General features: G+C 56.0%; 1 protein-coding gene across 1 annotated transcript in view; it reads right to left on the bottom strand.

Annotated features, from left to right (window-relative positions):
* The window catches only part of CACNA1I (calcium voltage-gated channel subunit alpha1 I), a 114,391-nt gene that overhangs the window by 53,012 nt on the left and 33,831 nt on the right, over nucleotides 1-27,548 (bottom strand). The window contains exon 5 of the mRNA XM_059187032.1: nucleotides 13,468-13,565. Coding sequence (XP_059043015.1) covers nucleotides 13,468-13,565 — 98 coding nt within the window. The remainder of the gene's footprint in view (nucleotides 1-13,467; nucleotides 13,566-27,548) is intronic.

Below are 27,548 nucleotides of genomic sequence, written 5' to 3'. Positions count from 1 at the left end.
AATATGATCTCCTTCAGTCTTTATGACAAATCTGTGAGGCTGGTGATATTATCCTTATTTTATAGAAGGGGCGACTAGAGGTCCATAGAACTAAAGCTACTTGCCTGAAGTCACACAGCTGGGAAGCAGCAGGGTCTGGATTTAAACCAGGGGTCCTGATACCAAGTCTGGCCTTCCCTCCACAACCCCCCATTACCTGGCAGCCTGAGACTGAGGCTGGCTCATCTCACTCTGTGCAGAACCCACCCAGATGAACACAGTAGGTGTCTAATGAATGTGTCCCAAATGTCCTTCATCGCTGGGGCAGCCACTGGTTCCAGCCAGAACCACTCCACTGACCCATCCCACTTCATGGTAGAACCAGGCATAGCTCCCAGACAACATACAGAAGAGCCATTCCAGCAGCAGTGGACTCAGATCTGGCCAGAGAGCAGAAGAGGACTTCCCTTCCCGAGGAATAGCTACAAAGAACCAGCCAACCCAGAGGAAAGAGGAGTGGAGAGTGTGAGTACTGGAGTGCTTTGTGTGAGTGTTGGAGGTAGGGTGGGAATCAGGGTGAATGAGGGGGGTTTCAGGCAAGTATGGGAAGGGAGCAGAAGGTTTTGGTTACATTCTGGAGGGGCCTGATATCCAGAAACCCGGCAGGTAGGAAAAGAAAGCCTGTGGAAAGCATGCCACCTCTGATTTAGAGAGATCCGGGTTCAAATACTGCCCTATTTCCTATGTGAACTTGGGCCAGTCACTTCCTCTCTTGGAAGATGAGGCCTTTCAGCAAAGGAGGCCAAGAAGACAGCAGCCACCCTGCAAAGGTTCCCCAGCTCCAGGGCCACACCCCTATCACAGCAAACCCTGGAGCTCCCACCCCACAGCCTGCAGCCCCACCCCCCCCACACACACTTACCACACTGCACATCTACGCCCCTGTCCTTCCCTTCTGCCCTCCTGCCCTGGGCTGATCCACACCACTGTCCACACCCTCCGTGCCCTCCTCCCTTCCACAGGCTCAGTCCCACCCCCAGCCCCCGCCTGTGAAACTGACCTGCTCTCCCAAGTCTGGATGATGTCATCCATCACCACGACCTCATTACCCATCTGTATGCCACCCACTCCTCCTTGACTCTATGGAGGAAGATCCAGCCACCCCAGTAACTGGAGAATCCACAGGATTCTCAGGAATTCACAGGAGTACAAACCCCAGGCAGATGGGTCACCTCTGCCTTCGGTTTGACCCAGATCCATTCCCAGCCCTGTGACCCAGCCCCATGGGGCACTGGGGTGGCTCAATCCATTAAGCACCTATCTTTGGCTCAGGTCATGATCTCTGGGTCCTGGGATCGAGTCCCACATCAGGCTCCCTGCTCAGTGGGCAGTCTGCTTTTCTCCCTCTCCCTCTTCTCCCTGCTGCTTGGTGCACACATTCTCTCTATCTATCTTGCTCTCTCAAATAAATACATAAATCTTTAAAAAACAAACAAAACAAAACAACAACAACAACAAAACAGCCCCACTCCCCCACTCCAGTCCCTGTGGTTTGGCTGGGCTCCCATGGAGATTACATGACCTGGGCCTGACCAATCAGGGGCAGATTGGCACATTCTGTTCCCCTAGCCCCAGGGGTTGGTCTAGGATGGGCATGTGACCCCGTTCAGGACCAATGAGTGCCAGCCCTGAGACTTGCGCTGGAACTACCCAGGGAGGGAAATGCTCGTTTTCTGCAGAGCTTGGAAGCTGGGAAGAGTTACACCTGGAACTACTGGGACCGCTGCTGGGACCTTCTTGCCTTAGCAAGAAGAAGCGCCTGCCTGTGATTGAAGCCAGCCAAGGGAAAACAGAGCCCAGGACAGAACAGGAGTAATTCCTGACAATAGCCTGGAAGGGCCACAGGAGGTCCATGAACCTTATGAAATTGCTACAAAATGTGTGAGTATGACAACATGAATTTTTCTTGGGGGAAGGTCCACATGAATATCTGTGGCCCCAACATGGGTCAGGAGCTGGTAGATCATTCTTGAGTGCATACATTCCAAGATTCTGTGAGGTCTGACTCTACCTACCTCTCTAGCTTTCTCTCTCTCTCTCTCTCCTTCACCTTTGCCTATTTCTCTCTCAATACCAAGTTATTTGAAGTTTCCTAAATATACTATAGGATTTCACACCTCCATGCTTTTACTCATGCTATTCCTCCTGGAACAGCCTTCCATGTCTCTCTCTTATGCCTGGCAAATCCCTATTCAGCCACCACCGGCCAGTTGAAGCTCTACTTTCTGTCTGTAAAGCTTTCCCCTGTTCTTTCTCACTCCTTCCCAGGTGGAGTTCATCCCTCTCTTCTGCTCTGAGCAATCTCAGCACCTCTGACCTAGCCTAAGCTGCCTTGGACAGTTGTATAGGTTGCATACTGCACAATCTTGGAGACCCCATTCACTAGGCAATCTTCTAGCCCTACTGTATAATTAGGTTTGCCCTCCTGCCTCTTCCATTGGGCTGTTAGCTCCTGGGAGCAGGGCCTGTGTCTGTGTCAGCACTCTCAGAACCCAGCGGGCCCTAGCCAAGAACAAAGACTTGGCCAACATTTGCTGAATGATGTGACAGGTCATGAGGAAAGAATGGAAGATTGGATAGGGGAGGATGAAAAGCTGGTGACAAGAAAAGCAGGGGCCTTATCCAGATTTTTGCTTATTCCAGGGGTGAGGCTAAGGTGGTTGTTAACGAGGGTAATTTGGGATTTGCATCACAAGCTCTGTGTGGTGTGATTTCCAATCAATAATTAATGCCTACCCCACCCTCCCTCCCCACAAAACTAGGTCAGCCTCCTCCGGGGAAAGGCAGGGGGCTACCTAGTAGGCTGCGACCACCAGCTGAGAGCAGGACAGGCGAATGAGGACTCAATACCCCACCCCCACCCCCAAGGGGGTAGCCAAGGGTGTGCAGGGGAGGGAAGCAAGGAAACAGGTCAAGCACCCATGCCATCCATCCAAATCCACACAAATGTGACCTTAGCCAGTTGCAGGCCTTTCTGGGGCCCCATCATTCATTCGCCTATCAAACACTTCCAGATGCTGTTGTCTGCCCAGCACAGTGCTGGGTACGGAGGAAGCCAAAGGCGAACATTCCACATCTCAGCCCTTCAGAGCTTGCAGTCTAGTGGGGGTTGGGGAGGACACAGTGTTGGGAAACACAACCAAGCCTGGGGAGTGGTAGCAGCTCTGGGAACCTTCCTGGAGGGACTGACTTGAGCCTGGCAAAGCCACGGCAAAGGCACAAAGGTATGTGACCATTCAGAGAGGCCAAGCTTGGGGGCAGCTGCAAAGCGGAGTCCAAGGAGCGTGAGGCTTTATGCTAGGTGACAGGTCTGGAAGGCCCATGGGCAGATTCTGAGCAGGCTGAGCCCTTGGACGGGGCAGGGACAGAGGCAGGATGCAAGCGCTGGCGGCCAGCGGCCACGGGAGAAGAGGCTGGGTCAGAAAGAGGGCGAGGAGGCAGGTGGCTCCGCTCAGTTCCAGCCTGGCTGTTCCCTGGGGCCCGGCCTTTGTTGCTCAATTAATTACATTTCCTTGTTCTCCAGGATATTGAAATTCTGAAAGGCTCCTCAAAACCTGCTCGACTGGCTTCCCTGAATGGCAGCCCATTCCCCCCTCCTCTCCTCCCTCTGCCGAGCCAGGCCCCAGCTCACTCCACAGCCCTCCCTTGGGCCTAGGGAGTCCCAGGGCCACTGAGCCAAGGCATAATTAGCTAATTAGGGACTCAGAATGAATCCCTCGTTTCCGTGCCAGGGAAAAGGGGCCACAGGATTAGGGAGTCAGGGAGGACCCCGAGAGACCCCGGCTAATCCTCCTTTTATGCCCGCAGTCAAGTAATTAGCTAAGGCAAGTCAGCCGGTTCCTCTCTGCCCTCGGTTCCCCTGGCACTGGCCAAGGGAGGCGGAAGCAAGGAGGAGAGGGAGAACAAGAAATGGAGACAGAGGACAGAGATGGAGAGCAAGGGACAAGGAGACAGAGACATCTGCCTCAGACCATGTTCCTCCACACCTATCCCCCACCCAGCCCTCCTCCTCCAGGCAGTCTTCTCTGGTTTCCACCACCAGTTAGTCATGAAGCCATCCTGCCTCCACTTCTGCAGGCTCTCACTCGCCATCTCTCAGGGTGAGCTTATCGGGTTTTGCCTTCTAGTGTGACTTCTCAGGCCTTCAGCCTGGGGTCGAGTCCAGAAATAGGCTCCAAGCAACCCTTGAGTGTGGCTGAAGGCCCTGTTTCCCCAGCCAAGAAGGGAAAGAGGATCCCAGAGTCCCCGGGACAGCCAGTGCTGTCTCTACTTTGCCTAGAGCGCCAACCCAGGACAGGATATGCGGGTGCCAGTTCTGGTCGGGCAGCCTTGACACAGAGCTTGCCCTCTGGGCCCCGGCGGCCTCGTCTACAGGAGACAGTCCCGCCAGCTACTCAAGAAAAACATAGGGTCAAGATACCTCTGAGGGGGACAAAAGCAGAAGCTGCTAGCAGTCCATCCACCCCCACAGGAAAAGTACCACCAGCTCAGCCACACCTCCCTGTGTCCCCCAGGCCACACCTACACCTGCTGTTCCAGCCAGAATGGAGATGCCCCCCTCCCCCATCATCCCTACTCCTTACATTTGCGCACACTCTGCCCCACCTCTGTGGCCCTCCTCTGCCACGGGCAGTCAGTGCTGGGTCCCCTCCCCAGGGCCGCAGAGCCGCAGGGCTCCAGGCTGTTGGGACACAGCCAGGCCGGTCCCCTGCCGGCCCCTGGAAAGCCGTCACGCACACTCACAAGGCCGTCTTTCTTCCTTTCTTAGACCGTGGTTGGGTGAGTGTCTCTTCTGGTCCCCCGGCCAGCCTGGTCCCCCGATGGGAGCACCACTGCCCCCCCCTCCGTCACAGCACTTTGCACGCTCTTGGCCTTCATCCACTCCTGGCTCCACCCATGCCCCCCAAAATGGACAGTGTCCTGAGCATGAGACTCCCCCCCCCATGGGTGTTCTGCATCCTCCAACCCAGCCCAGGGTCTGGCACAAAGTGGCCCCCACAAAGGACAGCCAAGAAGGAGTGATGAACGGGTGGATGGAGCCATTCGACTAACATTTAGTGAGGACCTACTATGTGCCGGGCACTGTTCCAGGCTCTAGGGGGTGCATCAGTTAAAACAAACAAATGGATAAGCAGACCAAGTCCCCTGCCCTCCGGAGGTGGGACATTCTAGATGGGGTAAGGGGAGACAGAAAACCACAAACATAATAAATAATCCCTTTCCTTATTTGTTGGGTGGTAAGTGTTAGGAAAACTTTCATAAGCTTTCAGAAGGAGAAAGGGATGGGAAACGCCAGGCTGGGCCAGGGACATGGTCGATATGAAGGTACGAACAGGGGCCAGGAAAGGCCTCTCCAGCGAGATGATGCAGGTCACAGGCTCACGGGAGCTGAGGGCATCCGCGGCGCGCACATCTGGGGAAGATTTCTCCCGGCAGATGGAGCAGCCAGAGCGGGACCCGCGGTGGGGGTGAGGCAGGCACGCTCAGGGAACAGCCAGGAGGCCAGTGTGGCTGCAGGGAAGAGAGGGGAGGAGGGGATATGGACACTGGATAGCCCCACAGGGGCGAGGACTCTGGCCTCTGTTCCCCCAACGGTCATGGGCAGAAGGGAGATGCAGTCCTACGATGGTTGGAAAGTTCACCCCAGCTGTGGGGGCAGCGTGGACTCTGGGGGGCCAAGCTGGAAGCGTTCAGCCTGCGGGACGGGGTACAATCGCCTGGGTGTCGCCCCCGGCACTCGTACACATCTTGGGACGGGGGCCCTAGCCTGCAGGCTCCAAGGCCAGGGGCGTGACAGCGGCCCTATGGTTGCTGCCTCCTGAGGACAGCCCTGCCTTCCCCTGGGACGGATACAGGGAGCACTGAGGGGAGCCCACGAGGGATGTGGCCCTGCGCTTGCCCTCCCCATGTCCTCCCTGCCAGACGCCGGGCTTCTGCGGGACTCTCGGGGGCCGGAGCTTCCCGTCTATCGGTTCCTCCCCAGCCCACCCCACCCGGCCATCGCTCACCTGCCAGGATGATAATCCACATCTGGCTGGGTCCCGATGACAGTGACAGTGGAGGCTGGGGACATGGCTAAATTCTGGAGCTTTCTGAAGGTCAAGCAATTGATGGGATGGAGGGGTGGGGGGCGGAGGAAGGAGGAGTCGGGGGATCTCCCAGGTCAGAAGCCTAAGGCCAGAGCCATGGAGCTACCGTCATAGGGATACAGGACTCGGTTTGGACACGTGGCGTTTGGAGTGCTGGTGGATGTCGACGTGAAGGCATTTCATAAGCTCGCGGGGTCTGGAGTTAAGGGAGAGGAGTGGGGCCTAGAAGTGTCAGGTGGGTGTCCTCAGGGTACAGAGAGTCTCTAGATGGCACTTAAACTCGGATGCCAGCAGGAGACAGAAGGCAGAGGGGCAAACTGTCGGAGCTGTTCAACCCATTCACCTGCTTTCACAGGGGACCCCTCGACCAGCCCCCACTGTGCTGGGCGGCAGTGGGACCAGAGGCCCTTGGTGGCAGTGGGGGAGCTGAAGCGGGAGGGACAGGGCCACGCTTCCTGATGGGCATCTCCCTTGGAGGTCTGGGGTGCTGTCTACAGACAGCAGCTGTCAGCCCCAATTAGGCAGCCACCCCGCCGGACTAACTCAGGCAGAAGTAGTCGGACCATCGCCAGCCCCTGCCAGGGGCACAGCCCGCAGCCGGGAGAAAGGGTGCGGGGCTGAGGACAGGAGGGGCTGAGGCTGTGGCCGGCCCAGGGGCTCCCCTCCTCTCCGTGGTCTGGCTAGGTCAGCAGAGGGTGCTGAGCGAGCGGGAGAGGCCGTCTGCCATGCCTGCTGCTGCCAACGCCAGCTAATCAGGGGCACAGTGGGCGCCGGGGACGCCGGGCCAAGCAGCATACGGCCGTGCTGCCGAGGACACAGCTGCTGGCTGCAGCCCAGCAGGGGAGGGGCCTGCGGGCTGATGAGGGGGCCTCGGGGGAAATGAATGCCAGCCAACGAGTGTGCACCCCAATACAACGAGTGTGCACCCCGATACCCTCCATCCCAGGAGAGTTCACGCACGAGAGGGCAGTCCTAGCTCCAGTCCAGTGGAAGGTCCCTGAACCCACTGGTGCCCCAAGAACTCCCACTCATTCTTGGCACCCCTTCTTTGTAAAACCTCCTCAAAGGACATGTGAGTGGCCCTTCCCCGCAGCCCCCTGCTGCCTCCATTAGAGCACAGGTCCCACCGGCCCACAGATCCTGGCTTGAGGATCTGCCTGAGAAGGGGCTGCATCCAAATCTCCATGGCCCCTTAGTGGACGCTACTGTGGACGAATGAATGAATGAATGAATGAATGCATAGTGCCCTCCCTTGACCTGGTATCCCATCCAGGAATTGCTCCTTTGGAATTTGTAGAGCGGGAGAGACCTTGAGCTTGATGGTGGGGGAGGGGAAGAACGCCTTCACCCCGCCCCACCCCCCGGGCACTTTTCCTTCCACACACTTGGCTTCTCTTGTTCCCAAGTCAGGTTCTCACTAGATGTCTGGCCCAGATGTTTTCCCACCTACCTCCATCTCTTCTGAGGAGGCAGCAGCCCCGGGGAAATTGGGCCCCTCCTCTCTCCGCCCCCACACTCCTCCCCTGCCTACCTTCCCCATGGGGGCTGCCAGTCCTTTCTCTGGGAGGCCCTGTGGGTGCCAAAGACTGTCAGCCCCAAGGTCCAAGTTATGGCCTGGGGTGGGACCCTGCTACCGCGGCCCCCAAAGCCCAAGTAAACTTGCCTCCGTTTGAAAGTGAGACTCCCAGCTTCCTGTCCAACAGATGCCTCACAAGGCAGGATCCAACAAGGAATCCTGGGGCCTTCTTCATCTATCCTCAGCATGACTGGTCTAACCACGACCCAGATGGGCATGAACTTGGGCAGAAAGGGCCAGAGCAGGCCTGGGATAAGGGACAAGGTGCCAGCCATGAGCCCAGAGCCCCTCGGCCTGATGGGCAATCAAAGACGTGCCTGCAAAACCAGGTCATTCAAAGACTTCTTCTTCTGAGACCAGAACCCTGAGAACCCCTGAAAACAAAAATCTGGGATTCTGAGGCTCGATGAGTCTAAGATTCTCTGTGACTTTCCCCAAGGCTAATTCCAATATCCCAAGAGTATAAGCATCCCATGCAGTCAACGTATGGTATTGGCACCTGTCAGGAGAGGATGCTGTGTGGACCTCTGCAGCCCCACAGTCTAGCAAGGGAGGGCTAGAGGCCCGTTTTAGGGATGGGAAAACTGAGGCCTGAGAGGTGGAGCCACTGGCCAAGATCCCAGGTCCAAACCCCAGTCTGCTGCTCTAAACACCACCCTCTGAGGCCCCAACATTGGGACCCTCCCTCTATGAGAGACGCAGGGTGGGGGCTGGTCGCTGGGCACCTGTTCTGTGCCTGCAGTGCAGACAAACCCATGGGAGATGCTACGTGCCATCCTCACTGTGCAGGCCCAGGGGACCGAGCAAGACAGGAACCATTCCTGGGGTTGCAAAGCTAATCAACATAGGACCGAGCTTTGAATCCTGGCAGCAATGCTCTGTGCAGAAGGACTGTGCCTCCCTGCCTCCCACCGTGACTTGGTCCTGTCAGGTCACACAGCGCCTGGTACCCCAGGAGCTCTATGCTTTGCCAGTGAAAGGTGTTTGGGAAGGGTCCTGACGACATCACTTCTGCTTTGACCCTGGATGTGGGCAGGGGCTTTCCTGATGCCCTGCAGACGGGGTGGCTGGCTGGGATGCCTACAAGTTCCAGGGAGAGGAAGGGGTGGTGGAAAGGAGCCAAAAGCCCTGGGGTCTTGGGAGCATAGGTTCAAATCCTACCTCTGCCCCCAGCCAACTGGGTGGCCTGGGGCAATTTATTCAACCACTCTGTGCCTCAGTTTCCCCATCTGTAAAGTGAGCATCATAGCGGCTCCACCATCCTACGGCTGTTAGGAAACCAAAGAAAGCAGCCACGTAAAGCCCTAGATGGATTTCTCCCATTTATCACTCTTGGTCAGTCCACAGAGCATGCTCAGAGTTCAGCTCCCACCCCACTCTGCTGTGCAGCCCCCCTGCCCAGTCCCCAGCTTGGGGACTGTCTCCCCACTCAGCCTCTGCCAGGATGCCCTGAGGCCCCTGCCCTCTGTCCTCAATGTTCCAGCACCTTCCTCACAACAGTTAACACCTACCGACCATCTACAGCACATCCACCTCCGTGCTAAGCCCTTCATGCATGTTACAGCATTTTGTTCTTACAAAACTGTAAAGAAATTGGTCTTATCAGCCCCATCTTATTGTTGGGGAAATGGGGGCTGGGAGAAGAGCATGGAGGCCCAAGGTCCCACAGCGGGCAAGTAGAGCCCTGGGACTCAAACCTGGGCCTGTCTGTGTAGAGCAAAGCTTCAGTTCGGCCGGGTCCCACAGCTGGGACCTGTCAGTGGCTTCTTCCACAGCTCTGTTGGCTTTGCCTCCCTGCCCTGGGAGCTTGTCCTCCACCTCTCTGCCTCGGGCTGGGCCTGGGATGGGCCTACCATCCCAGGCCCAGCCCAAACACCCCTGCACAGCAGCGGGTGATCGCTGCACCGGGGACCGTGAGCTGGACGGGACTCTGTGGGCGGGCAGTGACCCGGGCCAGACCCAGCATCCCCAGCAGCTGCCCCTGAGCTCCCCAGACCTCCCTCCCACCCCCCTCCACAGCCTGGGCTGAGGGGCGTGATGGTCACTGAGCTACAGATGTGGGCCCACAGGTCAGACTCAGCTGGCTCACAGCCTAGCGGTGACTTCCCTAGTTTCTTACTGGAGAAACAAAGGGCACTTTAATATTTAAATAGTGTGGCCAGTGGGCTTTGGAACGCAATGCCACGGGCTTACTGGGGGTGCAGGCCTGGAGTTGCCCGGTGCCAGGATGGGGCACTTTTAGAGATAATCGGCCCCATCTTAACAAGGCCCAGAAACGGACAGTGACTTATGAAAGCCACAGCAAGGAGCCAGAACCCCGCCTCCTGACTCACAATCTGGTGCCTTCCTCTCTCCCTCCCCCACCTTCTCCTCCACGCTGTGCTCCCTTTATCCATCAAAGGCTGAATGGCCAGGATAGAGCCCGGCGTGGTAGCACGGAGGGACATATTTTACAGGGTTTGTAAACAACATTGTGACCCCCGGGTGCCCCATCCATTATGCACAAAGTTGAGAACTACACATCGAATCCAGTCCTCCTCTTGATTTGTGCAAGTAGAGAAAGTGAGGTCCCGTGACACCACGGGACTTCCCGGATCACAGAGCGGGGTCCTGGCAGAGCCAACAACCAGATCTTGCATCCCCTGCGAACCCAACTAAATCTTCTGGGCTGATCGTGCTAAGGCTTTGTAGCCATTGCTATATTTTTCCAATTGCAAGGAGCTGCCCACTCTCCAAGGTTTTGCAATTAATAATAGCCCATCCTTTCACCATGCCTGGGTCTCTAGCCTGCCATCTAGTGGCAACACCGAGAGCTACAGGATATTGTTGAAAAGAGGGGGAGTCCCAGGACAGAAGGAACTCCGAAAATGAACAGGAGGACTTGGAATGTTTTAGGGAAACATCTAGAAAAAAAAGGAGGGAACCAACCAAATCTCTCTAGGATACACTTGTAAGAGCTTGTGCCCCGCCCCCCGCCATGCCACCATTCCTCAGTGACTCTGGGCAGAGGAGGTGGCATCAGGGACCAAAGCGGCCCCTGCCACAAAGGTGGGGATGGACCAACCAACCTGCTCTAGGAGTCCTGGGTCTATTTTGGCTCCCAGAGGGTCTGTGCTCCCAACAACCCCCCAAGCCAGGTTCTGAGGCAGCGAGATTCTTCCTGTCAGCTGAGAGGGACAGTCAGCTCCAAGCAGGAAACCATCCCCCAGCTCTGGCTGTCTGAGCCTCCCAGTCACACCTATTAGCAGGCGGGATGCCCCTGAGGAAGGACCTGGACTCCTCCTCCCCGGGGGGCTCCGGGCCACACAGCCTCCAAAATTGGAAGCTTCGGGAGCGCAGGGCCCATCGCTGCCATTCTCTGGAGAACCAGGCAGGCTGGTACTGGGGACTGGGAAGTGACCTGCACAGCCAGGAGCCGCCTAATGAGCTCCTCACTCAGTCCTGGGGAGGGGGAGGGTGGCAGGGAGAGACACAGGCACCACACATGCCACATGCACACGCATGTACACACACGTGGTCTCCTGTGGTCATGCAGACCCTCAGACTCACATGCATCCACACAGAGATGTACAGAAACCCCCCCAGACCTTCTCTTCTCAAATGTCCCCTTATGTCACTGTTCCCAAGACCTGGAGGTTCAGAATGCAGGACAATGTACAAACACCTGCGTGTGACCCCCAGCACAGGCACACACACCGCTGGAAAGGGGTCCCGGCCCATGGACTCAGTGGCCATGGGGGGCTGCCTCCTGAGAGCTGTCCCTGCTTGCTCTGGGACAACAATGGGGAAGGCCAGGGCCAGGGGGTGGGGTAGGCAGGAGAAACGGGGCCCCTCCCATGCCCTCCCTCTGAGGTGGCTCAGACAAGACGCTGGGCTTCCCCCCTCACTCCCCAAGGTGAGACCTGGACCTTCTGGGCATCTGCTCCCTCAGTCCCGCCCCACCCGGTCACGGTCATGGCCATCACTGACCTGCAGTCCCGGAGCCACCCTGAGGCTGGCTTGCCTGCCCCACCCAAGCTCCTCACTCCTGCCAGGCATTTCTGAAACACTCTATGGCCTGGTTAGTCCCTGGACTGCACAGGGTCTCTGTTCAGACACCATCTTGGACCACCAGGCCCCCGCCTTCCCCACGTTGTGCCCCACGTGCTCCACGATGCCGGGACACCTCTGTGTCTGAGCACCGACAGCCCCGTGGCCCTGGCACAGGACAGCTGCTCAACACCCTTGCTCAGTGTGTCCCTGACGCGTAGTTCTCGCGCGGCTTCCATGTACTAGGGTAGCTGTGGGCGCTCCATGAAGCAAGCCCATCCTGTGGCCGGCTCCCCAGGAAAGGGTGGGGGGGCGTCATGGAGGGGACACACACTGTGGCGAGTGTACTGGTTAGACGCCCAGGCGCCAGGGTGCCGGCTGTGTGGCCCTTCTATGGGCTAAAGACAGTTTTGAACTAGGTGATCTAGAAGGAGTCTTGTAGGATTGGTGGGGGTGGGAAGCACAGAGAGAAGCTGGGGAACCCGCCCCCCCGCCCTGCCCCCAGTGAAGTCTCCCCAGAGCAGTGGGAGGGGACCAAGGGCACAGTGCTGAGCTGCTTCTCCCCACTCCCCTCACAGCTTTGCTCCTCATCACTCACCCCTACCCCACCCCAGCCTCCCCATCCTTCCCTCAGGACCTTCAGAGTAGCACTCGGGGCTCCCTGGGGGTTCCTGCCATGTCAACATTCACAGGTGGGGACGTGACCCTGTACGTGCGCCCCGGGGACCCCCTCCGTACTTGGCCCGGTCTGCCCATCTCAGAATGAAGTTACGGTTGGGCCACCCAGCCTCCTCCACAAATACCCTTCCTTAAGTGTGGCCTCTGCTGCCCTACCCCACCGGCCCAGAGTCAGGCCAGCCCCACGGGCAACTCGCCACCGACCTGAGCCTCACCAGGGTTGTCAGAGGATTCAGTCAGCCGTCAGTACATCAAATGCCACACCGGAGGTAGTAGGTGCTCACGAAACTTCCTGCCCTTTGCTGACAGGGCTAAATCCCAGTCAGGAGCCAGCTGGGCACTCCCTCCTTCTCTCCCTCCCCATCCCCCATCGTACTCCAAACTCAGGGTCCTAGAAAGAACACTGCCCGGAAAGTCAGGAGGCCTCTTGAGCAAGTTACTTGGTGTCTCTGAGTCTCGGTTTTTTCACCTCGGTTCTCCATGAGAACAGCTCGCCTCCGTCATGGAGGGATCATAAGCTCACGAAAATCACGGAGATGGAAAAGCTCTGACGATTATGAATATGGACAGATGCCAGGGCTTCTCATAACATAACCTCTCAACACTGGGCGGGTGGACAGACAGACGGATGGCTGGGTCCTGATGTGGGTGGGTGCGCGGGCACCTGGTTGGGGGACAGAGCTTGAGTTCTAAGTGGGCACTGTGAGGGCTCTGAGGCTCCCCTCCCCTGCGAAAGCCGGGGCTGCTCTCCCTTACACTAAACAGCTTCTTTTCACATGTGTGCCCTCCTTGAGAGCCGCCCCACACGAGGAGCCTTGTCCCTGAAAAACCAGACTCCCCAGAATCCTGCCACTCCAGTTCTTATGGGACTCAGAGCTACCAGGACCTCCCTCCCTCCCAAAAATGGGCCCAGGAGCCTGGTGGGAGCAGGACCTACATCTGTCCAGTCACTGAGGGATCCCCATGCCCAGCCCAGGCGCTGGAAGGTGCTGGTCAGTCTTGTCTTAGTGCAGGAATGGCTGCCGAGGCAGGGGGCAACGGGGGGAGCCAACTCACTGGGCACACGGTTGATGGCTTTGAGGGGCCTCAGGACGCGCACGGTGCGGATGGCCGACAGGTTGATGTTCTGGAGGTCCAGGGAGTACTCCACCATCCTGCAGAGAAAGGGGGACAGTGAGGGATGGCGCGGGAGCGACATGGCCTCGGACCAGGCCACAGCCATCTAGCCACCCACGCTCGTCCATCCGCGCCCATAGCTGCCTGGGGGAGAGAGGAAGGAACGGGGTCAGGATCCCGGCTGCGGCCCAGCACTTGCCGAGTGGCTCTTGCCCGTGCTTGTGCTTCCCCAGCAGCCTCTGAAGCAGGGAAGGCTAGCAGGGGAGAACCAAGGGGGGGGGGGGCGGCTGACCCCAGGCAGTGACCAGAAGGCAAAATCACAGCCGCAGTGTCAGGTCCTGGCTGCTGGCAGAGGCCTAGAGCCGGGCCCCCAGTCCTTACATCTCCCCCAGCCCCCAGGTTCCCAGTAAGCCTGGCTTCGATGCCCAAAGTCACAGACGAGGAGAGGAGCCAGACAGAGGTGACATCGTATGTCCCAGGTCGCCCAGCCAGGGTCACAGCACATCTGCCCCTCCCTGTCTGCTCTCCAGTCCTCTGAGCCCAACCACGGGCTCCCAGCAGTCCAGGTGTCACCTCCGGGGATGCGACAGGCACGCCGTACTTGGCTTGCAGGAAAAGTCCATGCTCTCCCAGGCACACTCTCCGCAAGGCGCCCAGGCTCCGGCCTCATGGGCTCAGTGCATCGGCCACACCAGGCCTCTGCACCCTCTGTCCCTTCCGCCTGGGATGCTCTATCTCATCTGTCCACTGAAACCTTTCTCATGCTTTAAGGATGAGGTGATGCCCCTTAGAGTCCTGGAAGTTTTTCCACACCAGAGTCTGCAATGAACCAAGCCAGTATGGGGGCTACAGACCCAAGAAGGACTCAGAGCTGGCCCCAGCGCTCAGGAGTAGCCACTCCAGCCAGGGAAAGACCCAAAGGCAGAGATGACACTGGAGCCCTTACTGCTCCTCCAGGACTTCAACCAAGAAGTCCACCCTCCCTCACCACATGCAACTGGCCCTGAAACACCTTGGAGGAATTTTGTCTCCTCCAGGAAGTCTTCCCAGATCTCCACTGCAGGCAGCTCTCTGGGGTCCCCTCTGTGGTTTCCCAGCTTCCATCAGATCCTGCTTGTCCTGCTCAGTTCCTACCTGTCCCTGCTCTCCCCCTACTAGGCCTACAGCCTCAGCCTGACCCGGGGTGCGGCTCAGCAGACCCTCCCACCCTCTCCCCCGCCAACCCCATCCTCCACCCTGGGGCTCCAGCGCGGCCGCCAGCTCCACCTGTCACTACCATCAGCGGGGAAATGAAGGCTTTTCCCACACACCAGGCAAACCTGTCCAACTGTTGGGAAGCCACCGCCCCCTCCCGCTGCTTGAAGAATAATTGAGTGAAAGCTTCTTTGCCTGAAATGCCTCCATCCATCCCCCAGCTTCCTGGGGCACAGGCTCCGGCTCCCATGCTCTCTCTTGCACGCAGAGCCACACACCTGCACACAACCGTCAGTACACGCACACACACTCACTCCTTGGACACCCTCATCCACACACACTCCTACCAGAGCCCATATTCAGAAGAGGGGGCGTGACCCAAAAAGTGACAGAGAATTAGAACAGAGAGATGGGGACCTGGAGGACCAAGGAGGGGAGGTAGAGGAGGAGGAGGGGGGAGAGGAGGGGGAGGAAAAGGAGGCTGAAGGGGGAGGGGGAGGGGAGGAAGAGGCAGAAGCGGGAGAAGGAAGGGGGGAGGAGGAGGAGAGAGGGGAGGTAGGGGCAGTGGCCAGGCAGAAAGGGTGCTGCAGGCTGAGGCCGGCCCAGGGGCAGTGGGTGGGGAGAGAGGGTGATGGGTGCCCGGGCACGGAGGGAGTGGAGCTCTCTGAGGATTCCGTGCGTGGGTGAGCCAACTGTCATTTTCATATTTTGTAGAAAGAGCTCTCCAGGCAGCCAGGGAGACGTGTGTGATGAAGGCACCGTGGGGGCGGCACACACGGGCACACAAACAGGCGCTCACACTGATTCGGGCACACGCACAGGCAGACACACACACACACACACACACACACCCCTGGGCTGGAGAGCACGCTGGCCCGCTCCTCCCGCACGCCCCTCCCCCACCTGTCCTCTTCCTCCTGCCCTGGCTCCCTCCATCCTGTCAGCAGGGGCAGCACTCCGCCCTGGACACAGCTGGGCTCCCCAGGCTGTGGGTGCTGGGGTGAGGGTGCCCAGCCTCTGCCAGACTGAACCCACGAGGATCCTTTGTTTCGGGAGCGCCAGGGCACACCTGCTGAGCTCTGGCAGGTGACAGCCCAGGATTTGTTCCCGTCTCCACCAAGTCTCGAAGTCGCGCAATAAAAATAAATAGATGCCTCCCAGACTGAGGGCTAGACAGAAACAGCACACGGCGTCGGAGGGCCTGCTGCCTGCCACCAGTTCTCATTCCTTACCTGCGGTAACCCATTTGAGCGCCCCCCCCCCATTCCTCCGAACCCACCACACCATTCCCCACGCTCCGCTGGGGGCTCCCCACTGCAGGCGCCCTCCGGCCAACCCTGCCTGACCCCTGGCCCTGCCTCACACTGCTCCAGGGGCTCCATGTCCCCCCAAGAAGAATCTGTGGGACACTGCTTCTTGCTTCTTCAATAAGCAAGGCTGCCCACAGAGACCACATCCCCAGCCCTGCCCTGGGACAGGCCGAGACCAAGAACTGGAAACATCTACAGATACCCGGGCTATTCTGGCCTCGGGGTGAGAAATCAGGCTCAAGCTCTCCCTCTGTGTTTCTCTAAAACAGGGAGGGGACCGGCGCCTGCGTTCTGAGTGAGCCCCAGGGTGTAGATGAATGTTACCAAGACCCATGATTCGCCAGGGTCAAGAAGTTTTAGGATCTGAGCACCTCTCAGATCCCAAGCAGCTTGTGGGAAGCTGATCAGACTCGTGCCCGTCTCTGAGGTGGACTGAAGCAGCCACATTGCCTGGCAGGCCCAGAGAGAGGCACTGGTCCAGCCTCTTCTCTTCCCCCTGACCCAACTCTCCAGGGCTTCAGTGTGGGAACACACCTTCACGATCTACTACCGAAATGTCCCTGAGACCTCATCACTTGCAGCCCTCAGGGGGTCCACTGAAAAGCTCCCAGGAGAAATTTCTTGGAGAATGTAGTGTTAGGAATCTTAGCTCTGAGCTTCCTGACAATCCAGTCCAGGAGGAAAGGTAATGAGTTACTGAGTTCTTAGCAAGAGAGATCCTTCCAGGAAATCCACTGGCCTAAACATCTCTGCCAGGTTCTATACCTCTCTTCTATGTTTCTACTTGGGGGTGTTATATTGCACCTACATCTCCTCTGGGGGAACCAGACAGGGTATAAACACATTCAGTGATAAAGAACACATAGTAAGTGAACAGTGAAGAATCCAGGAGTTCTCGTTCTTCTCTGAGGGGAAGAGGACAGAAAGGGGGATACTGGACAAGGATGGAGAAAGATGGGCAGAACATGTAACTAGAAGGCTGGAAATGCGGGTTTAAGTCTATCTCACAGGAACCATGATGTCTTGATGGTGACTCTGTGCACCAACTTGGGATAGTCTGCTCACAGCTCCCTGACCCCTGCCCTAGTCTGGTCACCATCCCTCTCTTCCGACAGGTACAGCAGCCTCCTGACTATTCTCCCGTCTCTTGCTTCCTCCCCCCAATCCCTTCTTCAATCAGCTAAAACCTCCTAAAATTCCAATCTAGCTGTATTGCTCCCTGACTTAAACCCTCAGTGGCTCCCCATTGTTCTCAAAACAAAGTCTAAGCCCCTCTCTGCTCTGGCTTATTCCACACTCTGTTCATACTTCCTGTCTAGCATGGGTTCCCCCAGAGCAGACCCTGAGCCAAGAGCTCTGGAGGTGATCCCAAGGAGTGTGGCAAGGGAGGGAAGGAAACAGAGAAAAGCCAATGAGGGGCTGTTCGTGAGCGGGTCACTGGCGTGGACAATGGGGGCACAATCGGGATGCTCTGAGAGACTGTGTGGAGTGAGCCTCAGAATGGGACCAGAGGGGGTCAGGGCTGGCCAGCCACCCCTCCCTCTGAGACATACCCCCACACCAACCCCACACAGCATACAGTAGGCACTCAGGGATCTGCTTTGCATGAATAGCACATGTGATGAAAGAAGCTACTTCCCTCCACACCCTGGATGACAGCTAGGGAGACACCCCCCCTTCCAAAAAAGAGAGGGTGAAGAGGGGTCACTCTATGGGTAAATAACCACTGGGCTGACTTCCCTCGGGCCCCAAGTAAGACATCACTTACGGGAGTGAGAAATTAATTCCTAATTACACAGTTACTTTATCACACAGTTTTCGGTGCTAAAAGTCTAAAAAAAAAATCAACAAAAACCCCCACTACCTCCTGCCAGCTCCCAAGCACCTAATTAGGTAAGTAATTTTGCTTTAAAGCGAACACTTCTGTCCTGACATCACCCCAGGAGGAGAGTAGTTGAACCCAGTTCCAGGGCTCTCCTTGAGGAGAGGGGCTCAGGTGCAGGAGTGGGCTGGGAGAGAGACCCCGGGGCCTTCAGGGCACAGCCCTACCTATTCCTGCTGAGAGGCCTTCCTCCCCCACCCCTGGATCCCCTGGCTCCCAAGAGAGCCCGAGAGGCCCAGGCCGGTCACATGGCGGACACCAACCCCCAGCCACCGTGACTAGTTCAGGATGGGCATGAGACCCCATGGGTCCCATGGGCCATGAGGGGCAGCCCGGCTGCTGAGCTGGGGTGACAGGGAAGAGGGCTTTCCCTGGCTAAGCTACCGCCTGGAAACCCTTAGGCACTAACAGCCATCTTGCCTCCATGGTGGCCTAAGAATTCTGCCAACTCAAAAGAAGGCTGAGTCCAGAGCTGGAGAGAAGCAGGAGCCTGGCCATATGGTTCGAGCACTCCCTCCATCCAAATCCCAGATCTGCCCTCTGCTTTCTCCAGTTGTGAGCCAATACAGTCCCTCTGAGGCTTGGGCCGCACTTGCCTTTGGTTTCTCCCACTGACTCAAGGGTCCTGGCTGGTTCACAAGGGTTTCCTGAGCACTATGTGCCGGGCACTTGACACACCTTCCCGTTGAGGGACTTCTGGACCCCACTGCCAGATTTGGAAGCTGAGACTCAGAAAGAGGCCAGATCACACAGCCAGGGAGCGTGGGGTTCGGGAGCTCTGTGCAGCCCGCCCCCCTCCTCATCAGGCATCAGGCCAGCCGCCTTCTGGCTCCCAAGCACCCCCGCCTCAGCTGGCCAGGTAGCCAGGAAACCCCACACACACACGGCAGTGCCTAGAATCAGGCAAGCACCCCTGGGGGAAGTTTTCCCCGGTGGTTAGAGCATGGAGCCCGGATCCCAACCCCAGCATACCATGTGGCCCTGGGCAAGTCACTGAACTGACCTCCCATGGCTGTGGGGAAAATGCTATGGGCTCCTACATAGAGTTAGTGCTTAGAACAGGGCCTGGCCTCGGGGTGCCTGGGTGGCTCAGTCAGTTGAGCATCAGACTCTTGATATCAGCTCAGGTCATGATCTCAGCGTCCTGAGATCAAGGCCCGCATCGGGCTCCTGGTCAGCGGGGTGTCTGCTTGAGTTTCTCTCCCTCTCTCTCTCTGCCCCTCCACCCACTTGCACACACTCTCACTCTCACACTCTCTCTCACAGGTGTGCGTGTGCACTCTCTCTCTCCTCTCTCTCTCAAATAAATAAATCTTAAAAAAAAAAAAAAAAAAAAAAGAACAGGGCCTGGCCCAAGGAGGAGCCAAAGAAGCGCTGACAGTTCCTTCGTGGGGGCCTCATTCCCTGCCTCAGCCCACACCTGCCCACGAATCGCAGGTGCCTGCCTGCACTCCTCCCTGAGTCCCACCTCCTGCCTGAGAAAGCCCAGCAGGAAGGGCCTCCGGAAGCTCTGACGTGACCCCAGCACCGTCTGCCACGTGCCCTGCCTTCCAGGAGCGCGTGCACACCCCACATTCCCACAGTGCCCTGGGCTTTTTCCAGGATACCTGCCTTTGCACCTGCCCGACCTACCCGGGGGCCCCAGAAAGGCCCAGGGGCCCACCCCTGAACTAAGCTCGCCTGCCCTGTGTCCCGCTGTCCTCTAGGAGGGCACCTCTGGCTCTGACATGTGCTCTGTCATGTCCCAGTTCCCCAGGGCAGGGCCTGGCTCAGAGTCCCAGCTAGGTCCCAGGTGTCCCAGCCCAGGACGGACTCTCCATGCCAACTTGTCAAACACAGAACTTGAGGGACAAGAACAGGAAAAAAAAAAAAAAAAAAAAAAAAGCCTGGAGCTGACAAGAAGCAACATAAAATGACTGAGATTTAACATCTTTCCAGGAAATACCCCTCCCAGGAGATGATTTCTGTGTGTTGCTGATAAAAATAGGGTGTTTCCTCAATCTTTGCAAGGGGCCCACGGGGGCTTTCTTAAAATGTAATTTAAGATGTAGCTAATGGAAAGGAAGCTGAGATGCTGGAAATGGCAGATCATCTGTCAGGAGGCAGCCCTGTGATGACTCAGGCATGCTCCAGCGGGTGACTAGACCACCAGCCCACATTGCTACCCCGCATTTAGCGCATAGTAGGTGTGCAACTGAGGGAGGTTAGGAGGGAGGAAATAATGGAAAGAGAGAATTAGGGAGCAATCACATTAACCCTTGACCTTGGCCAGCACTTTCTGGTTTACAGGTCACTTCCATCCAGACACCCTCACACAAATCCTATGAAACCAGAAAACAGGGATTATGAAACCAACTTGGGCCAAGTTCAGAGTCAGGGAAAGTTCTGGGGCCTCAAAGTCCAAGGAAAGGCTGCATACACAAACCCCAGGCAGGTGGGACCCAGGGCACCACAGCAGCAGGAGAGCCGCATCTTCTCCACACAAGCCTCCGCTCGGACGACAATACTCCAGTGACTTCATCTCTAGGTACAGCTGCCACACAAATACAGGAGTCCCAGGTAAATCAGAATTTCAGATAAACAATAAGACGTCATTTTTATGTATAGGTCCCAAATATGCCTCCCGATGTCTGCTTCATGAAATTTTGCACGTTACACTACCCTCCTCTGGGTACGACCAGTGGACATAGCTGCTGGGAGCCAGACAGACACTCTGGGCTCTATCAGACTTTAGGGGGTAAATGTCCCCCTCGGAGGACTCAGCCGGCAGCCCTCTGAGGGCTGGTAAAGTTGCCCAGGCCCTCAGGGGCAGGTGGACTGGAATATTTTGGCCTCTGAAAAGGTAAAACCCTTCGTGTTGTGAGTCAGCATGGGCTCTGGGCCAGCCCTATGTGAGCACATCCCAGATCTGGGCCCTACAAGCTGTGTGACCTGGGGCAGGTTGCTGCTCTCTCTGAACCTCCATTTCCAAATGTGCAACATGGCATTAAGCACCCCCTCTCCCAAGTTCTCGGGATCGTGTGGACGTAAGGGAGCGCAACGCCGTCAGTAAACACCACTTCTGGTAAACTTGCTGATTTCTGCCTACCCGGAGCTCCCTTCCCAGCTCTCAGGCGAACAGTCCTGGCATTCTGCGAAGTCTACGCTTCCCACTCTCAGGCCACGTGGCATGGGTGGGGCCCGGACTGGCGATCACCAATCAGAGCACAGCCTCATCCCAACCGCAGTGATTGGTTCAGGAATGAGCACATGACCCATGCCGGCCAATCCAAGTCAAGGAAGCTACGTTCCGCACTCCTTGGAGGGACTGTGAAAGGGAAGGGCCCCTTCCAGTGAGTCCAAGAGAGGGCTCTGAGGCCCGGGGCTGCCCTCTGCCACCTGCACCCCCCGGCAGGAAAGCTGCCGGGATGTATGTCAGCACAGAGCAAGGAGCAGAGCTGTAAGATGGAAGGGCACAGTGTCTAGTGATCTCTTCCAGGATTCCGGATCAAATGGGCCCTGAAACCAGAGACCTCGCGGCTTTCAGGAAAGGAAATGATAAACTCCCCTAAACCAGAATCGGCAGGTTCCTTTCCCGTGTAACCGAGAGAGGCCTTCCGGATTCATGATTGACTGGTGTCGGCTTGTCAGCCTGTGGCCTGGAATCTCCGGCGACTTACCCCTCAGCCCGCATAGCGTGTAGCATCTTGTTTCCATGGAAACAAACCCGAGTGGTTATCATTGCTCTCATCCACTCTACTCCACAGCAAATGAGAAAAACATCCATCCCAAGGTTCCCACTGGAATCTTCCCAGGTCCACACCCACCCAACGCCAGTTCAGCTTAAAAGAAAGTGGCTCCACACAGGGGTGGCTCAGTCGGTTAAGCACCTGCCTTGGGCCCAGTTCATGATCCCAGGGTCCTGGAACTGAGCCCGGCGCTGGGCTCCCTGCTCAGCCGGAAGTCTGCTTCTCCCTCTCCCTCTGACCCTCCCCCCTGCTCATAGTCCCGCTCCCATGCTCTCTCTCACTCTCAAATGAATTAAAAAAAAAAAAAAAAATCTTGGAAGGAAGGAAGGGAGGGGAGGAGGGATGGACAGAGGGAGGGAGGGAAGAGAAGAAAGGAAAGGAAGAAAATGGCTCCAGATACCCTCTCCTGCAGCTCCACAGTACCTGGTCACAACAGATTCCAAGCAAACAAGTCATGGAGACTCCCCCTCCATGCTGGCCCAGAGCCAAGCTCTGGGGACTCTGGGATGTTGAGTCAGCCTCAGCCCTGCCCTCAGAGCCCCAGTGCTTGGAGCAGACAGACCTGTAGAGCCCAGGATAAATCAGGATGTAAAGACGGGAAGATCAGGAGGGTGCCCAGGTCTTGGTGACATAAGGAGTGCTTCCCTGACTCACAGATGATGCATACAGAGTCATGCCGGAGGGAGGCCAGCTCCAAAGGCTCCTGGAAACAGCCACAATGATGACACTCTGACTCCCATAACCGCAGCCCAGTCTGTGAGCAGGGACAGGCCTCTGCACAGCCTGGATGGCTTGAATTTGACTTTAGACTTCTCAACAGATCACACATCTTGCCCTGTCAGCCCAGGCAGAGCTCCTGAGGCTCCAGTGAGGCTTGGTAACATGACAGGGCCTCAGCTTTGGCCAAGAGCAGACAGAGAAACTCAGGCCCTAGGAGAGGAATGTGGCACACGCTGAGAGTTGCCCACGTAATGTGCACTCTCTCTTCTTCCAATCCTGCCTGGCCCCAGGGAACAATTCTTGGCTGATGGAGCCAAATTCAATGATGTTTTCTATTTTGCTGGCTATCCCTGCAGCTAAACGTGGCCACAAGACCCAGTTCTGGCCAAGTGTGCTAGCACGGAGGAAAGATCTAGGAAAGAAAATGTCTTCCTGATCCAAGTGTACAGGCACGACTGGTACAGCCCTGTTTCCTTTCATCCTTCCCTCCTTCGAGGCAGGCACGAAGCCCACAGCTTCAGCAGCTACCTTGTGACCATGAAAGGAAGGCCTGGAAAATCACAGACGTTAGCCCCCACATCACAGAGCCATCATCAGCACGCATCGGCTTCAGAACTTCATGTTATGTTGGAAAAAACACCCCAGGATTTCCTCGAGCCACCGCTGATTGAGTCTTCTGTTACTTGCAGCCAAATGCTTCCCAGCAAGTTAAACAAAACCAGGACTCAACTCCAGCCTCTGGAGCCTCGCTCCCTGCGTTCACCTTCCAGCCCTTTCCCTTACCAGCCCGTGACCGTGGGCAGGTCTCTCCCTGCTACCATGCCTCCTCTGTGAAATGCAACTCACCACGGTCCGTCCCTCGCAGAGGCAGTCTGAAGATGAAACCAGCAAATGCCCAGCTTGGCCCCGCAGTGCGCACTCGGCAAACAGTAGATGTTCTTACTTTTTATCACACCCCAGATGGAGCCGAGGAAGATTCAATTCCCTTTGCTTTCTAAAGAACCACGGACGGGCACTTCGGACAAAAGGACCTCCCAGCAAGCAACTGCAGAGGGGACGTGCCTGCCTGCTCTTTTTAGAAAGCTCCAGTCTGGGGTTGAGGAATAATTCTTATTGACATTTTGTTTCCCCAGAGCCTGTAAAAGTCAGGATGGGCAAGCTGTTCCCTGTGTGTGCTCACTCGCGCCCGAAAAGAGGTTCCCAGGGTCTGATGGACACAGAGCAGCCCCTCCTTCTCGCTCCCCCGCTGAGGGGCTGAGTTACTGACATTACTGCTATCTGTGTTAATATTTTTAATGATGATAAGAAATTCCTAGCAGGGGTCCCCACAGTTCTGTTCATGAGGTACGTCTGCCTGTCACGATCTGTCATAATACTCAGATCCCGGCCCCAGACCAGAGACGGGGCCCTCCTCGCGCTTCTTCCCCAAAACTGGGAGTCGTCATCTCCACTGGAAGCTCTCCCGGTCAAGGGCATCTTGAGGGTCAAATGAGTGAGAGCACCTGCACTGGGGCCAGCCGGGTGTTTGGTTAAAATGCAAATTCCTAGGTCCTCCATACCCAGATCCCTGGGTCTGGATCCTTGGGGTGGGAGGCCCGGGAACCTGCATTTTAACATGGACCTCCCCCCCACCCAGAGATCCTGTTGCTCCTTGAACTTTGAGGAGCACTGAGAAGGGGGGCAAGGCTGTGCATGTGTCTGAGGAGTGGAGAGGTTGGTTGCCTATTCCTGGTCTGCTTGTGGTCATCCCTTAGCTTCGTCACTTTCCTACACCGAGGCCCTCTCTGGGATGCCATCACAGTTGAAAGTTTTCAAGAGCTTTCTGACTCAAGGCAGCTCCTGTTCCCTGCATTCATCCAAGACGGGGTCCTCACCAGCCGTGCCCTTGGCAAGACTCTGCCTCAGCCTCATTCTGGAAAGGTCCCTGCAGCCCAGTCCCCCAGCCCTGGTTCACCTAAGAAAATCATCACTGGAATTCCTGGGGAAGATTTTAACAGAAGTGCCCAGGCCCCTCCCCACAGATGACAATGGCCATTCAGGTTTTTGGTTGGGGGAGGAGGTAGAAGTACCAGCACAATGCACCGAGAGAGATAGAGACATAGAGACTTGAGATAGAGAATATCTCAAGTTCAACAGTAACGCCATTGACTATTTCATGACTTCCTAATAGACAAGAGCAGAAAAGTGTAGTTCAGATAAGATAGTGAGGTGGGTTCAAGCATAACCCATATTTACTGGAGGTTTGTCCAACACTGAAAGAGAGTCTCTAGCGAGGTGCCCCAAGGCTCACTCTCCTGAGCAGATCAAGCACAGGAAGTAAGTGTAATGAGTGATTGAATCAGGACTCCAAGGGATCACTGTAAGAGAAGATTAATGGCAAAACACGCAAAGTTTGGTACTTGGGTTAAGAAAAGGTCAACTGTGTCTAGTTCCAGGGTAGGAGAGACCTGGCTTGGAACGTGAACACAAAGGGCGTGGCAGGGAGCACAGCCACTCAACAGGTCACCACATGGCACGGGGACAAGGACAGCCCATTCTCTCTGCCCCGTGAGCTGTCATTGGGAGTTTGAGGACCTACCCCAGGCCAGGCACCGTGACAGCCTCAAATGAGCCCAGCAGATGAGGTGGCCTCGGCTGTCCTCTGACCAATGGTGGCAGGTGTTGGGGACATTCCATGTGAAGACAGGGAGGGCGTCTGGGTGGCTCAGTCAGTTAAGAATCTGCCTTCAGCTCAGGTCATGATCTCAGGGCCCTGGGATTCAAGCCCTGCATTGGGCTCTTTGCCCAGAAGGGGGTCTGCTCCTCTCGCTCTCTCCCCCTCTCCCCCTCCCCCTACTTGTGCTCTCTTTCTCTCATTCTCTCTCAGATAAATAAAATCTTTAAAAAAAAAAAAAAAAAAAGGAAAGGAAAAGGAAAATGAGAGGGAGCCTCAAGGAGGAAAGAAACCGCCTTCCAAATTCTGAAGGACGTCATGAGTCTGTCAGAGATGACCTCCCCTGCGGGTTCTGGGCCCCCTCTGCTATCAGGCCCCTGCCTCCCTCTCTGTCCCCATCTTTTAGCACCTGCCCACCCTCCCCAGGATCCTTAGGCTCCCAAATTCCCCTCACACGCCTTCCCCGAACAGCCCTGGGGGCCCTCTGCAGGCCGTCCCCCCTCCTTTAGACACTCTGCCCTCATCCTCTGCCCGTTCAGCTCTTATTCCCCGCCGGGGCCGCTCTTCTTCAGGGGGCATCCACCACCCCCCCGTGTAAATCAGGTCCCCGTTCCACAACATCATGGTCCTCTGCACTTCCTTGCAACAGCCCTGAGCCCAATTTAGAATTTACTTAGCATCATATTCTCTGTTTTACATCTGTTTTCTAAGCCATGAGATCATAATGGCATCTGTCTTGTTCAACCCGAGGCCCGGCATGTAGTAGGTGCTCAATAAATACTGATTTTTTTAAACAAACAAGTGAATGAATGTTCCCAGCAGATGGGAGCTACAGGAAGACAAATTTGGCTCAGTGAAAGAAAGAATTTTCTAGCACATCGGGCTGTCCCCATTTGGTATCAGCCGCTAGGTGAGTTCCCCACAGCGACAGCCTGCGAGCAGGGGCTGACTGGATGTGGAGGTGAAGGCTCTGACCTCGAAGGAACCTTCCAGCGTGGAGACTGTCTCCTCCACAGCTTGAAAAAGGAGCCAGTAATTTGGGGAAGGGGAGGAGCAGGAAGGAAGAAAACGTCCTTGGGATGTCAGGCCTGTTACTCAGGAAACCTAACATTTATAGCACCAAGCGGGGCTGCGACTGGGGAGCTGGGCTGTGGAGCCTCGGGTTGTGGCTTCCCATCCTGCCCTCCGCACCCACACCATCCCTAGGCACAAAGGACAAGGACGACCTTGAGAACAAGACCGGTCTGGGTCACCCACATGTGTTCATGACTCTAGGAAAAAAGTCTCCATTGAACCTCCCCCCAACCAGGACCAGCTATATAATTTGTGGAACCCAGTGCTAAATGTAAATGCAGGGCCCCCCTTCAAAATCTAGAAGGAATTTCAAAACGGTGACATAGCAGAGCATTAAACCCAGCATGCCCCCCCCCGTGACTGCGCATGTGTGCAGCCCTTGCTCTACCTGCCCCCGACCCCGCCACCGACCCCACACCTGCCCAGCGGGATGCTGGCCTATGGACCCCACCCAAGGACTGAGAGAAGATACCAGAGACCTTGCCAGTCCTCACTCTGCTCAGCTTTCAGTGTTTTAATTGCGCAGAGGGGGGAACTCAGCAACAGAGACTCTTCAAGTCAAAAGGGCAAGATGGGGGTGCTCGTAGGAGGCACTGAGTGGAACCGGCAAAGCAAATGCCTTCCCCCAAGCTGGAGTCAAGAACAATTATCCTAAAACCTGGAAGTAAGGCACAGGGAGGTCAGTATTTCTCACCGTGTCATTTAGGAGCACTACTTAACAGACCCAGCTAAAGATTACTTCACTATCAGGGGGAATATCCCTTGGTTTTGTTCACTATTGACTGTTAATTAAAGGTCTGGCTGCTGTGAAATCACATTAACCTGCAGTTTTGTAAGTGATTTCTGCACAACAGAAAAGATAACCCAAGTTATCGTTTTTTGACCCTATAGGTCGTTAACCAGTTTTGATTCCACCCTAACTCTCTCATCCCCACATTATCTCTCCAGTGCCTGTTTTCCTAATTCTGCTAAATCACGTGCCTTTTAAGATTTGTGTGCAGGTCATTTTTTTTTTTTTAACTCTTTGGGGATTATACTTTGACTTCAAGGTCAGGAAAGGACTGTTAAGAAGCCTACTTCATATCCATAAGATGAGAGTCGAATGAATATCACACCCATAAAACAAGAATGGGTCTGAGAAACCCAGGAACAAGAAATGATCTTGGGAATTAACAAGACACAGGGGAGACGAATGATTCCAGGAGGGGCAGTAACTAGAAGAAAGGACATCGTTGGTGACTCAGAAGACAAGTCAACAAATTCTCCTCTAGTACAGATGAAACCTTTGAGGGAAAAGAGGGTAAATGCAGAGAACAGATACAGAAGGGAAATATCCACTTCATGGGACTGCCAGCAGGCAGCAGAGAAGAATGGACAAAACCCAAAAAGCCAATAAAAGAAATATATATATATATATTGACGTGAAGAAAAATACCAGTTCTAAAAGGCTCCATGGGGAA

The sequence above is a fragment of the Mustela lutreola genome, chromosome 8 (assembly GCF_030435805.1).
Source record: "Mustela lutreola isolate mMusLut2 chromosome 8, mMusLut2.pri, whole genome shotgun sequence".
NCBI lineage: Eukaryota > Metazoa > Chordata > Mammalia > Carnivora > Mustelidae > Mustela > Mustela lutreola.
The sequence above is the reverse complement of the archived record's forward strand: the minus strand, read 5'-3'. Positions and strand labels throughout refer to the sequence as shown.